This window comes from Bactrocera oleae, chromosome 4, assembly GCF_042242935.1.
Source record: "Bactrocera oleae isolate idBacOlea1 chromosome 4, idBacOlea1, whole genome shotgun sequence".
In the NCBI taxonomy this organism is placed as follows: domain Eukaryota; kingdom Metazoa; phylum Arthropoda; class Insecta; order Diptera; family Tephritidae; genus Bactrocera; species Bactrocera oleae.
The window spans coordinates 58,931,749-58,946,919 of record NC_091538.1 but is presented as its reverse complement, the minus strand read 5'-3'; the positions used below and the strand labels follow the sequence as shown (position 1 = coordinate 58,946,919).

Here is a 15,171-nt window from a genome sequence, read left to right as displayed (position 1 = left end):
CTGGAATTTTCGAAAATTATTTTTAGAAACAGATTTTATTAAATAAAAATATTTTGTGTTGACTCAGCGAGTGATCCATAACATTTTTCAAATCGGGACATGAGTCTGCGTGTGGATTTTTCTGATAACCGAATCGTTGTAGCAATAAAAAAACGCAAATACGGTACGTTTTAATTACTGTAGTTACAGGCTTGTAGCTATGTATTTGAGTTTTTGATTCAACCGCCATTTTCTTTTTTTTTAAATAAAAACTCAATTAAGTTTGAAAATTTTCACTGGTTTATTATAAAAAATTATTTATATTTATTTATAATTTTTTTTTTGTTGTTCTACAAATTTGCACGGTAGAAATAAATTAAAAAAAGAATAGTTTCAGAATTTCCTCTAAGAACTTTTTTCTTAAGTCAATATTAAGTTGGAACATTAAAATTATATGTTGAACTTAGAACAGTCGTGTCTCATAATATGCTGGCCATGCTATCGCATCCACATACTTGGGGAAGCTCTGCAGAAATTTCTTAAAGTCTGGAGTATGAGTGCGCTCATCATGATTCCAATGGCCAGCGATGCCAATCTCAAATATAGCTGAGCTCCAGTCCTCCGTGGGATTCTGAGAATGAGATGAAATTTTTAATACATTTATTATTCATTTATTTATGTACTATATAGTAATATATATAATTTTCTTTAAGTCATTAGAAAACATTAAACTATATGATGATTTTTCTAAAACATCATATGATAATTAGCATGTGATAATGTGATCATTTGATAACATATCATGCGACGTTTTATCATATGATATGTTATGTTGGGAAGTGATTTTGGGAAATGTTTTATGAATGCAAAGTTATGAAATAAAATATATGTTTCTCTTTTAATTTCCACTATAAATATACAATTTACCCACGATAAATACTCACCTCAAATTCAAGTGTGAATTTCAATGGAGTACTATCCTTGCCGTATGAGAAATATATGAAGTATGGTGGCTCCCAATCCAAACGCAATGGCGTGTAATGGAATGACCAGGCTTTGATCTTGCGATCTTTCAAAGGATTTATAAAGATGCCCATGTGATCGGGACCACTTAACTCTAGTACATAGCGTATAGAAGTTTTACTTAATTGATCCTTTAAAATCAAGTTCAACTGTGGCTCTTTGTCAAATTTGGGATCAGGGCCAGGGATCCAAACACTTGAGGCGCTGTTGAAAAAAATAAAAATTCCTTAATATTATTTGAGTGTTAACATGTGTTCACATACCGCGCTTTATGCCAGCGATGGTTGTAGAGCGGTAAACCGCACAGCATCTCCTCGGCGCAATCCTTGTCGAGTGTTTGTGCCGAAGACATGTTGAGTAAGTGATCTGGTGGTGGAAATAATTTGAGGTTAGGTTCAATACTAACTTAAAATGCATAGAAGAACGTACTCTTAACAGAATAAGTGCGTCGATCTTGCGGTAAAAGGAAGTAGCCTGTCTCTATGCGACGTACAGCATTCGTTTGATCATGGAAGACGCGACGGGTGTGCTGAATTTAAATTTGGAAAAATTATTTTAGAGGTTTCATAATATTGGTTTTTGTCGACTTACCAATACTGAAAAGCGCTGTATATTAGTCTCTGGACGGTACGGAAAACCGATGGGTGTCACTGCGAGTATTATAAAGAGCACAGTAAATGTGAGTAGTGAGCAAATTATAGTTTTGGACTTGTGGAACAGGTTGAGTACTGGAATCTATGAAATGAAATGTGAACAATATTGATATTTAAATAAATATTATAATAATAATTATAATTAAATAAAGTTAGATTGAGTTACTTACCATAAAACCGCCGGTGAGTAAACCCATACTCACTGTAAATGCGCATATGATCAGATCGGGATTTACACTGGCGCCGAAGCGACCGGTCATTGGAATGAAGGCGACAAAGAAACCATGTGCCTGGTAGGCGTAGAAAAGGAATGGTGGAATATTACAGAGGATATGTGGTATCAGCCATAGTAATGCTGTGAAAAAAATATTTTCCGGTAATGAAAAATGTAATAATTATATAATTATGTGTTCACTTACAGCTGTTATGTAATTTGGTACATAAATTGATGATCAAACCGATTGAATAAAAGAGCACCGCGATCATAAGCATAAAAGCGGAGCGTATACCGGCAATAGAGGCGATCAGTATAACGAAAGTCAGGAAGAGACAGTGGCAGTGCAGCAATATTTGAATACGATAACCAAGTGGGAACCGCTCCTTAAAAAAAATTAAATACGTTATATAAAATTCACATATATATTTGTATACGGAAAACTGCACTCACCTTCCGTTGCGAATGGAAATATAATGCTGGCACTATGGCGTAACCGAAGAACAGCGGACAAAAGTACAAACCCATAATGAGCCAAGAGTTGGTAAACCAAGACATCGGCATATGTACTAGATCCATGAATACACCGACCGAGAAGCAGAGCGCTGTACCGCTGATCACAGCGAGTACTTGTACGCCGAGTAAAGTGAGAGCACGATTTAAGACGCTACCGAATTTAGTACCCGTACTATTTGCCATTTGTTTGAACGAGTAGGTGCATATACTGATCGCGACTATGGAAATGAATACATTTAAAATGACACCCTCAGTTTGCGTATAGAAGACCAAATAACGGCCGAGCACATCGTAGAAGATGGTATGGCCTTCGGAATCGTGCTAAAGTAAAAATATAAAGAATGATGAAACTAAAAAAATGAATGGTGAAATTAAGTTTACACTGAAATAACTACTTACTGAGGGATCCTCCAACTCAGGCGCATTGGAAAGTTCTCGCACTAACGCTAGTACATTATCACCTGTATTTTGGAAGGTACCACGTGGTACGATCGCCGAAACATCGTAGCGTGTGTGATAGACATAGCCGTTATATTGATGTGCCATATCCAAACCTGGGAGTAGAAAGATATATTAGAAAATAAAAACCATAAATACTAATATACACATTGCAAGTAGTTTATGAGTAATTGAATTACAAATACTTGTTTAAAGTATCATGTATTTAATATTTTATGTGAGGGATTTGAATTCGGTTTTGTTAATTATATACGTATATTTGGTACTGACTGGTATTGGTTTTACAAGTATTTGTGTAATACTTGTATAGTATTTATAAGTTGGCATTACGATTACTAGATGTTTGTATTGGTATTGCTATTGATATTTGTATTGATATTGTTGTTTTTCTTATTTATCATATTATCAGTAATATTGCTTGTATTTAATAGTAATACCGCGGCATCAATATTTTTACTTGTAATGGTATTTATCGTTGTGATTGTTAATATATTAACATTAGGTTTACAATTGGTAATCGTACTGACATTCGTCATAATATTTTTATTAGTATTGACATTTGCGATGATATATGTGAGTGTCATTATATAAATATTGCAGTTTTGTTGGTATTGGTGTTTGAATTGAAAGAGCTAATCAAATGTGCTAGTTGTGGAAGAGCTATTTTCAATTATGTATTGTGCTTATTATAATAAATTATTAATCACATTCAATTACACTTATACCTACCCACTATACGCCCGTGATCTCTAAAAATTCTAAAATCCGTGTCCGACGGTATAAACTGCCGTTGGAACATTTCTTCCGCCACTGTCGACGCATACGGATGCATAATGGCGCGTCGATAATGCTGTTTAAATTAATAGAAGTGCTCAAATTAACATTAAAGGGCTAGCACTAGAGTTTAATAGGTAAAGTTTTAATAAGATATTTTTCTACCGTTTCTTCTCCTTCTACTACTCACCTTCATCAACCAAGGGTGATTAGGGCCAGATTGGAAAAGAATTTCGCGTCCACCGTTGCCAGCTGAGTCCAAATTTATTAAAGCTCTGCATATTGAATATTTTAAAAAGTAATTAATATTTTAATGAGTTCATGAAAGGAGATGAAACAGAGCTGCTGACTTGAAGTTCATTATTGATTGAATATTTTGGTATTATGCAAGTATATTAAAATGAGCCATTATTGAATAACTATTTAACTTTGGGTAAATTTGTTTGTGCGTCTCTTACTTGACATATTTGGCCCATTTGTGTTGTGTAATGAAAGCGTGTGAGGCCTGTAGTGGATTCTCTTCAGCGCCATTGAAAAGGAAGACAACAGGATTACGCAGCGGCTTATCCGATTTCGATAAAACCTATGCGAACATCATAAAACCGGAAATTTCGAATATCAGATTTATAAACAACGAAAGTTATTTTAGTTTTAACTTACGCGTATTGTCTCCAACATAATAGCAACCATTGTGCCGTCATCGCCAGCACCTTAGTTTGAATTAAATTAACAAAAAAAAAACCGAGTATTTAGTTTTTAATAGTGATTTATAAAATTTATATGATGAGTGATTTATAAAATTAAGCCTTAACGAGGCAAAAATACCGTTGCTTTTTACCTACCTGTTCCATGCGGCACCGAATCATAATGGCTATTCACCAACAAATACGAAGTGCTATTCGACTCTTTCGGCGCAATTTTAATAACAAAGTTCTGTATACCTTGATACATATTCACCATATTCCAGTGACAATAGCTACCAGAAGCTAACTGTATATCACTTTCAATTTCGTATATGGGATTAGCTTCAGCTTTCAGTTTTGTTACGTAATTTTGAAAATATTTGATAGCACCTTCCTCATTCGCCTTGCTACCCACCACACGGGGACCTAATTCAGTCAGTTTTTTCAAATTTTGTTCTGCTCTCTCCGCTATAAAACGATCAGGATAACGGGATTCATCCGCAATATTAATCGGTTTGGGTAATCGATGGTAGGCGGGTATGGATATGCAAAAGTAGAGTAGCACCCAAAAGCTGAGGAAGATTGGTGCCCAGTACCATTTGATTTTACCATGATCAACGAAGAGACGTTGCCAGCAATTTCGGGTCTGCGAAAAAGTATTTTGAGTAATGAGGTATCAGAGAGGTGTGTTGGATTTTTTTTTTACTAAGAGTTCTATAAATAATGCTTATATATTAGCAATGAAGGGCTAGTGGTTGTAGCGTTACTAACCTTGACGCCACAGTTTGTTTTTGTACTCAGTTTGATAGGTGGCTTATATTTTATGCATCTATATGCACTGGCAGTTATTATCAGCGGCCATAAATTTTTTAACTAATCATATATCTTATCTGACATTGCCATTGATTAATAACTTGTATGTTAGCAAATCCATATGCTTTTAGTGAATTGAAATACTCTATTTTTTCTATACTTGCTATGAACTTCGCTTTGTCAAATTCTAAAGTTCTATTGGCAAAAATCGTATAACCTTATGATAAGATTTGATACAATGCGGCTACTGCGCCCCTTATGTTTAACTCGAGAGGTCATAAATTCACGTGTATACGCCGTAGATATGTTACTGAATATTGGCGTATCTTTATCAGTGGTTTGTATTGTGTTGACGAAACTTAGATATGATCTGAGTTGCTTTTTTGGTTGATCGTTTTCTATTGTTTTATGGTTAAGAAAATAATAGTAAAGGGGGTATATTAGGTTCGCCATAGCAGCTTCTGGCTGTTGAAGGACACGTCGGAAACCCTATAGAGTGTACTTAGTCTTGTCATAAATTCAGTTAATATTTTGAGAACATTTGTTAACCGCACTATTAACCATTTTTGCCAAACGTCTACAGTTGTGATAGAAAGAGAAATGATCGTACTTGCGTGATTCGAACCAATTCATCCATTAAAACTGACCTCCATATTAAGCCCTACTGTGGGGTCGACTTATGATCTTCTGACAAAAGGCTTGAAGCAAATTAGCTTTTGCAGTGGCAGGTGGTCAACGGCTCTAAAAGTATTCTTTTAACAGATGAAACCATTTTAACAGTAAGATTAGTCTTTAATAAGAAAAACCTAAAATCTACGGTAACTATAATTTATTGTAGTCAGCTGAATCAATTTACATCTTAAAATTAGTATCATATATGCACCCAAAAGTATGTATTAACACACTTACATAAACCTACATATATATCATAATAATGCTGATAAAAATTGTGTCATAAAAAGCACATCAATTTTACTATGATTCAGCAAACTTCTAAAAACGCAATCAGAAGAACCGTATCTATAATCAAACGGCTTTACTATGATTGTATATATATATATATTATATATATATTTATATAAATATATATACAAATGTAGGAGACGGTGACTAGTGCTAAAATAAAATAACTATACTTCTATACACTACAACCACATCGAAAAAGAATTGGAGAAAAGATAGATACATTTTTATTTCCAAAATTCGTTAAAAGAAACACCAAGCATATACTTGTATATGTATGCATATAATATACAAGGTGTGTCCTAAAAATAACCGCGCCTTTTAGATATAAAATAAAATGCATATTTTATTATATTTTAAAGTTCTAATGTAAACAAAAATAGTTAGACTCAATACAGTGTTTGGAGCAATTAATCAGAGCATGCACCTCGTTTACAGCAGCTTAAATGGCTGGGATACTCCTTTCATGTTTGTTTTCAGTTTTGAAAATTAAAATAGTTATATGGCGATTGTCAAGCTAATATGTAGGGTGGTTGATGAGATAAATTCGGTTTTTTTTTTTAAAACTCGTTCACTTTTTTGGTCTTCCTTTAATTCACGTGTAATACAAATAGCGTTTTTACTCGTTTTTAATTTCTCTGCCAATATTTTCGTAGTAAAATTTACATCGATACCAATAATTTCATGGACTTTTTCTACCAATTCAGCACGATTACCAGCTAGTTGATAATAGGACTTTCATCACGATCATAAATTTAAATTGTATGAATCACGTACGTATAAACTTGAGTACGATTCATACATTCATTGCCATAAACTTCTTTTTATCAATTCGTATTTTTTAAATTCGTATTAAGTTTAAAACAACAATTTATAAATGCTCTTTGTAATGGATTATAGATATTTTTTTATCTGTCATCCGATTTATATTAAGTTTGGTGTTTCTTAGTTTAAAAGAAGATGAATTTATCTTGTGAATACTGAAAATTTACAATATATAATGTTGCATGTTGTATGATTCAAGTATTAAGTTCGGTTATTTTTGGGACACACTTTGTATGTATAATTTTTGTGTTTACATTTAGTACCCGACTCACTTGAGAAATAAAAACAAAAACCCCTAAGGTGTTAGCGCCTTATCAATTTTATCATCAAGCGTATGGTGTTAAGCACCTGGTCACTTAAAAAAACGTTAGCGACTAGCGCTTTGAGCACAGCGACCGAATCAAGAAATCCCGTAACGAAAATAGTCCTAACACGATCACAAAGTATGCGCAAAATATTTGCATACTTGTAGGCGTATTTTCGCATATTTCAAGCGGAACAAATCAATAGAAGAGCAGGGTGATTCAAAATAATAATATCTTAGATATTTAATGGCAAATAAAAATATAGAATTTAATCAAAATTTAAATAATAATAATTAAATTATTCAATATTCGGAGTATAATATTAGTAACATATTATTTTGGTAAAGAGCTACCCCACCTTTTGGAACAGTATCTCGTTCGACTTGAATAATACAATTTAAATTAGGTATTTCAATCGGATTATCAATGGTAATAAATTTCCACTTATCTTGGCTGGTGTTTTCAACAACAACTTTGCTGATAAAATATCAGAGCGGTTGGCAATTTTTCTTGCGGAAAAATTGAACTTGAAAATGAATAATGAATAATGATCGACAGGAATCCACAACGAAATATGGGACCACCATGGCGCGGTATTTTTCAGATATTTAGAGAATATCAAGTTTTAAACTTCTGTAAATAATTATAATTGCAAAAGTTGAGAAAAAATGCTATGCAATAGCTTTACCGCGGCAATCCAAGATGCCAACCTTCTTTTTTTATTGGAAAGAATTTTATGATGGATTTATATTATATTGAGTTGAAAAATATGATGATTGAGTTGCTGTGTAAGTCCAAGGGTGGTTAAAAAATAATACTGAATTCTATATTCTATTCAATAAAAGCTAATATATGTATATAAAACAAACATACACATAGATACATATATTACAAGTATATGCTGAGCTTCCTCTGGTAATAAAAATTTGAACAGTGATTTCGTTGTTAATAATATTTTTCTATCAAATAAAAAGTAATTTAGTTTTTTCAGGCTTTTGTTGAACATTATATAATATAATGATTTTCTATGTCATTTTAAAAAATTTAATAATCAAAAATACAGAGTTGCCACATAAATTTGGTGTTCCAACTTAAACACTACCCACTAATATGGAATTTACCGTACAATATTTTTCCTTTAACACTAATTTTTTATACATACATACAAATTATTTTGCAACAACAATGTATGTATGTATTAAATTTGTGAAATTAATCTAAGTTTCTTGAAGACTAGACTGTTATTCATATACCCAATAACTTAAACTCGAATTTAAGAACATATTCTAAGTTTAAGAATTTTTTTTATATAGCAAACATTAAAATTAAAGCTTTTATTTATTTTTTCACGTCATTTATTTATTTATTTTTTATATATTTTGTTTTCTGTGATTCTTTTACGTAAATATTGAAAATATATATGCGGGTTAAATAATGAAAGATATTATATTATGTAAACAAATCAGTATTTATTAATTTGCGGAACGTGCTAATGCGATGCAATTGATGAGCGCAACAAGCAGATGCTTGTTTACTTTTTTATATATTTTTATTGCATGCCGCAGGTTTTTATTTTAATTTTTAGTATTTAAGCACATTGTAAAACCATTGTTGTAAATATATATATGTATATGTATATCGTAGTATAAATTTTTAATTCCTGCTCTCAAACCACTCATTATAAAACTCATACATACATATATATTTATATGCACAGTATGTATGTAGAGAGGCAGTAATTTAAATGCCGGCTTGAGTCTAACTTGTACTTACTCGAAATGTCTCGCTGCGCTGCTGCAGCAACGGATCGGTGGTGTGCGTATTGGGATTAGGCGTCATCACACGTCGTCTGATTTCACCCTTACTGCTCATCGTGCAGCAAACAACTGAGCCCACAAATCAAACACTATATGCGATTAGTTAAATCGCAACTAGCCAATAATTTTTGGCGATTTATTAAGTTACAACAACCAGACAGCACAATCTTAAAAAGTATTATTTACACTGCTTATTTTAGCCAATTTGTCAGGTAAGTGGTTCTCAATTTTCGGATTGCTAACAAATTCGAAACTTGTACTAGCTCAACACTAATCAAATCACAACCAAAAGACATGACTTTTAGTCACATACTGTCCGTCTGCCGGCGTGCTGAGGTATACGAAATGTTATTGTTACACGCACACATACTTGTAGTTAAAGAGTATGTGAGTATATGCCTTTGGCTCTCAATATGTTTTAAGGTAAATAAATGGAGAGTTTTTCAAATGCTCTCCAGAGATTTAGTTAATTTTGCCAAATGTCTGCGAGTATGTGAGTAATCGCCGGTTCGGAGGCAAGTGCACCATACTCTCTTGGATAATGCGAAACAAAACACGATAGAGAGAGCGATCGATTTGTGTTGGTTGTTGTATATTTTTATATACTTATACCTTTTTTTTTGGTGATAAATAAATGCGTAGTTCTATTTACTTTTTTATTTATTTTTTTAATTTCTCTTTTGATTGATGTGTCTAATCTTTTTTTGTTTATTTTAAAACTTTCTATTCAATGTGGAAGTGTTTCTTCCCAAATTGGTCTGAAAAATTACAACCCTGCCTGCAGCGGAGTAAATGTTATCATTTTTCGTTGGCGGTACAGTGGTGGTTAGGTAAGTGGGACACTGTAATTAGGTACGAGAAGGTGTGTGATGCGACAGCTGAAGACTATTTGACAGAAGCAATGACAGATTAATATTAATCACACAATGGTTTGAGCTTTGAAATTTTAAATCAAGCATAATCTTAGTATAAACAGTATTTTATGAGCATTATCAATTTTAATAATAAAAATGCTTTAATCAATCTAAAATATGTTTAGAAAGCAGTGTTGGTAAGTATTTGCTTGATTATTATCGAATGAGTCTGTGAAAATGTATGGTAAAAACTATTTTCTATATCTTGAATATGGATTAACTGAGCTTTAAAGTTTCACAAACTGGAGTTTTTATCAGGGACCCTTGGGATATCCCTCACAAATCTCCATTTGAATGAAAGCTGTTCATTCTTTTAAAATATTTATTTTATCGGGTTCATTCTTCTAAAAAATTGTATTTAAATCATTTGTTTTTAGAATTTTTGCAAATTATTTCTTAAAATAGCATTATTTTGTAATATATTGAAAAAGTTTTAAAATTATCATTATTTTGTCACGATGTTTCTTCGTGAAGCTCTACACGTACTTTGAAAATAATTCCTTAAAGTAATTAAAACATATACATAAGAGTCAGTGTATGTTTTTGTTAATTAGTTTTATAATTGGGGTATTCAGTAGTTTAATTAGATGGTAGTGACTACGGTAAATGTCCTTGTTTGCAGGCATAAATAAGTTACATAAAATATATTTATGGTCGTTTGTTATCTTATGTTCACAAAATGAATGTTATGTTAGGTTCACAAAATGATTGAGGACCCAGGTGCTTTCACGGTCAGTCAGAAACGATACATTTGAGAAGTAAAATTTAAGTATATTATATCTCACAATGTTCGAGAAAATTTCGACAGGTGGATCAGACAATTCTGTATCCACGCAAGTACGGCTAATTGTTGCACAACGTACACTCAACTTATGAGGTTCAGAGAACAAAGAAATTCACACCTGTTTCCGATTTGGTAATAATGAAAAGCGAACGTCATAACTTCCATACTCAAGTTAGGTTTAATTATTATTAACTTAACTTGAATCAACAACAAGCAATTTATGTTCTTTTTGCAAAAATACATAATATATATATTTTTTTGTGTACCAATACTACTGGTAAACAATTTTAAACTTTTTGTTTTTTTTTTTGTCTTCCTAAACTGTTTCTTATTAATTTAGCCCTAGTTTTACCTGTATCCCGGTTCTGGTTTTTTGATACAGATACTTTTTGAAACATTGTTACTCGGCTCACTTGAATTAATTTTTAGGGCGAAAACTTACTAAATTTCATAAATAAACCACTATGTCTACATTGAGAAGAACTTGTTTAAATGATCCGAATAGTTTTTGGTGGTGCTGTTTGTGGTGACTAAATGTTTAGAGAATGCCGTTTATATGCACCTGATTCTATAAAAAAGGCCTATTTGGACTACTTTGAGAATAAATTATATATAATATATGGTAGAAAATAACTAGCTGATATGCGTCGATTTTAAAATGGTGAATTTTCTTTTAACAAGTTAGGTTAGTTAAGGTTAACAAGGAGGATATACCAAATCCCACTTTTTCATGTGCTTATGGGATAGAAGAACCAAGACAGAATACTGAACTAAGAAGTTTGGCCTTTGAGAGTGATTTTAGTACTGGGTAGTATGAATGCGCTAAATGCCCCTCTAGTAGCTAGAAACGGCAATAAATTACTCTCTCTTCATATAAAGTTAGGTCCGATAAAACAGTTTGTAAAAGCTCTAAACAAGGATGTGGTATGTTTTAAATATATCAGTAAAATATTTCCGAAATTAAGATCATACAAAATTTGGTAAAAAGTCATAAAACAAAACTTCTATTTCCCAGGGTAATATGAGCCAAATTTCGAGAAGATAGCTCTTCAAATTCACAAGTTTTTCATTCAAAAAATTGATTTTGATCACTTAGTTTGTATGAAAGCTTAATGCTATAGAGATTTGATAACGGCAGACAGAGGATACTTCAAAAACAGAGGAACTAGTTCGCGTATAAACAGGCAGACAGAGGGATAGATATGATTAAATTGACTCCGTTCGTTACGCTGATCATTCACGCATATATGCGTGTACTTTAAAGGGTTTCCAACTTTACCTTCTGGGTATTACAAACTTCGTGGCGTACTTAATATACCCTGTTCAGAGTATAAAAATGTTTTTAAAATGGGTTGTAAACTTTAATTGTCGAATGATAATGTAAAGCTATTTTTTTTAGAATACTGTGTTGGCATATACATATACATTTATATATATAACTACTTGTATAAGTGCATCTTATTAACTGAGATGATTCGCGGAAAAAATTTGCACCTAGTATGTACGAGTATAATGAATATGTCATTAAATCTGCATCAGTGAGTGACCACTAACTAGTATGTACATACCTATGTATGTGCTGGAATGACATGCAAAAAATACGAAGAAAAAAAAATAATAATTGCAAAATTGCATATTTATAGTGAATTAAGTGCTCTTCATGTTAAATAATCTGTGACATACTCAGAACTAAAGGTACTTATTTAAATATTGCGTAAAGTGTGTAAAATTAAATAGACAAGGTCAAAGGTTAAAAAGCTTTTTTTTTTGCGATTTTAAAAGAAATGGAAAGTTGTATCAAAAAGTTGCTGAAGGCACAAACTGTAGATCATTCAATTATCTATAAAAGATTTCTCAATACTTTTTTCTAAGGGCCACCGCTTCTGAGATATAACGATTCAAAAAGCCGTAAAAAGAGCACTAAGTACAGCACCTCAAAGAGGCCTGAAGAAAAAAAAAATTAAAAGGGCCCTTGTTGGCCTCCTCCTCCTTCTGTTTTTCCTGTAAATTTTTTCACGTAAAGCGTGAAAGGTAAAATTATGAAATTTTTGCACAGCTGTCGGAAAAAGTTTTTTGAAGCTTTATAAATAATTTTTGGCGACCCAAGTAAAGTGGTGAAAAGGGGGTTACCGAACAATGGCGACATGTCGTCGGTGACTCGTCCTCAAAGTGGAAATACTAGCGTTCGTAAATATGATGGGAAATGCAAAAGAAACATATTTTATTAAACTGTACACTTTTCCCCATTCGTGGTACTAGAACGAAGAAGAACGCTTGAAAAATGCAAAAACTATGAGTTTTTGAAAATAAAAATATAGATTTTAGGCTCTTTTATTATTACTTATTATTTGTTAACTAAAAAAATTTTAATATTTTTTAACAAATTCTAGTACCACAGATGCACAAGCTTCTTATGAACAGGTGTCAAAAATGTCATGGCGATTGCTCAATTTTTGCACTCTGTAGGATTTCCACCAACTTGAAAAGCGTGGTTTTGAGAAAAACGCGTTTACGCCAGCCCGCGGCGGACCGTGGGCTTGACACCGCTCCACCAAACGCCCGACAACTTTCGTAATTTGACAGGTTTCAACAACGAAATTTTGCAAACGAATTCTTGAAATGTGTATCTATCTGAGTATGCAAAAAAATTTAAAAGACCTCAAATATTTTTTTACACATATAGGAACGATGAAATTTTTTAGTTAAGTGAATATTCACTAACTTTAAGCTTGTTGTAAATTTATGTAACCTGGAATGTTGATTTTGACCGCATTATATACAAGATAAGGTTTTTACACATTTTTTTTTTATGTAAGTAGTTGAGATCATGTGTGCAACAGCTGACTACTTATTATATTTGATAGCTAGATATTGTAAAAAAAAATGTCTGTAAAAAAAAACAACAATATATACCAGATATAAATTCATACCGATTTTCAGCTTAAAAAAAAATTTTTTTTAAATTAATTTGTCTATATTTGTTATTTACAAAGAATATTACTAGACATTTCTTAATTATTTTCTCGTCATATTTATGCTCGCTATGACAAAGAAGAGCTCGAGCTTCTTAGCTGTAATACGTGCTTACCACCTAAGCAACTTATTATGCTTCACTAAAAAGCATTTGCCTCAAGTCCGTTATCTAGAATAGCATTTTAGAAAAAGGCAACCCAAGACTTTGATATCTTTTTTAAAGGTGTTTTTATTATTTCTTGCATTTTCACGCTCACATTAATAAATCCAAAAAATTATATTTATTATATCATAACTTTTCGTCAATGTTTTTTAACCCACTCAAATATACGCAATCAAACACTTGGTAGACACCTAGTAATATAGTATATATAAATATATTATTATAATATAAGATCTTGCACATCATAACAGCACTTATGTCACATGAACCTTTCGTCACTTTAAGTATTTAGCTCTCACCTTTTCATGCTTCCCGCTCGCTTCACTACACATTTTTGGCCAAATAAATGCTGCACTACACTACTTAAGCTTCACAGAGTTCAAAATAATATCTAAACATTTCACTAATTCTGTTGAAGCTCTGCTTAGTGAGCTGAATTCGCGCAGGCAACCGTCAAACTGTCGAAAAGTTAGTTAACTAAAAGATACTTCGAATTAAAAATTTCACCTGAGCTTAAAATCATACTTGGAGAGCGTGTAAATATATAACCATGCGAAAACAGTTAGAGAAGAAGTAAAGAGAAATGAAAGAAAGTGATACAACGCGCTTAAAGTGGACGACGAAACCCGCAAAGAGAGAAGCCGCTCAAACGACGAACAAAGCGGAGTTGTAAGCTGCTAAGTTGAGTAGTAACTAACTACGAATGTGATCACACATGCGAGTATGTAGTAACATACGTAAGTTTGGACTTTGATTTCGCTGCCTAGATACATACATATTTATGTTGTCTTGAGTTAGAGCGGGTTTTAATGGTAACTAAAATGCCAAAACGAATCTGGACAACGTTGGTTCAACTGTTAAACAATGCTTAGTGGTTCAACAAGAGTACCTGTGCAAAATGCGTAAGGCATCCCAGTAGTAATTTTTTCTTGTTTTTTGTCTGGTATATACTCATACATATATTTGTAATGAAATCAATTAAATAACTGGAAATTGCTAATCAAAATTTTTACAAAAGTTATACATATTTAAAAATCTCGTTTATATAGGCTATGAATGTGCTTTATAATGAAGTACTAGTTCATCGGGAAAAAGCACATATTTCCAACTGCTTATTAAAAATTTTATTATTGTTATCAAATCCGATGTCTAAATTCAAAAAATTATAACTGAAGCAATAGTATATTATTATAAACTGTATGCTAATTTGTGGAAAATTCAAATACAATATCTAAGGTCCAATGACATGTTACTCAACAACCGCTTACTAGGTTGTCAGCTTAACGTCACAATAGTAATATAATATATTAAAA

General features: G+C 32.2%; 1 protein-coding gene across 2 annotated transcripts; it reads right to left on the bottom strand.

The window, feature by feature from the left end:
• Positions 1-261: 261 nt before the first annotated feature.
• On the bottom strand, positions 262-14,330 carry LOC106624887 (endoplasmic reticulum metallopeptidase 1). Of its 2 annotated transcripts, none has more exons than XM_036362992.2 (15): positions 14,158-14,330; positions 4,461-4,947; positions 4,279-4,328; positions 4,077-4,201; positions 3,809-3,893; positions 3,574-3,694; positions 2,785-2,939; positions 2,323-2,706; positions 2,075-2,255; positions 1,826-2,010; positions 1,594-1,737; positions 1,432-1,531; positions 1,266-1,368; positions 924-1,206; positions 262-610 (listed from the first exon to the last, which is right to left on the bottom strand). In XM_036362992.2, exons 1-15 carry the CDS (start codon positions 14,188-14,190, stop codon positions 443-445), a joined length of 2,604 nt encoding a protein of 867 aa, XP_036218885.1. In that variant the 5' UTR covers positions 14,191-14,330; the 3' UTR covers positions 262-442. The 2 variants fall into 2 exon arrangements, with proteins under 2 accessions (XP_036218885.1, XP_036218884.1); XM_036362991.2 differs by lacking the exon at positions 14,158-14,330 and adding an exon at positions 8,981-9,348.
• Between the last annotated feature and the right edge of the window lie 841 nt (positions 14,331-15,171).

Excerpts from the sequence above, each read along its gene's own strand:
- LOC106624887 (XM_036362991.2), bottom strand. The coding sequence starts at position 9,079 with ATGAGCAGTAAGGGTGAAATCAGACGACGTGTGATGACGCCTAATCCC. Across the intron at positions 3,894-4,076 it reads AAATGGGCCAAATATGTCAA|AGCTTTAATAAATTTGGACT; the intron begins GTAAGAGACGCA and ends TTCAATATGCAG. Across the intron at positions 1,207-1,265 it reads CATCGCTGGCATAAAGCGCG|CGCCTCAAGTGTTTGGATCC; the intron begins GTATGTGAACAC and ends TTTTTTCAACAG.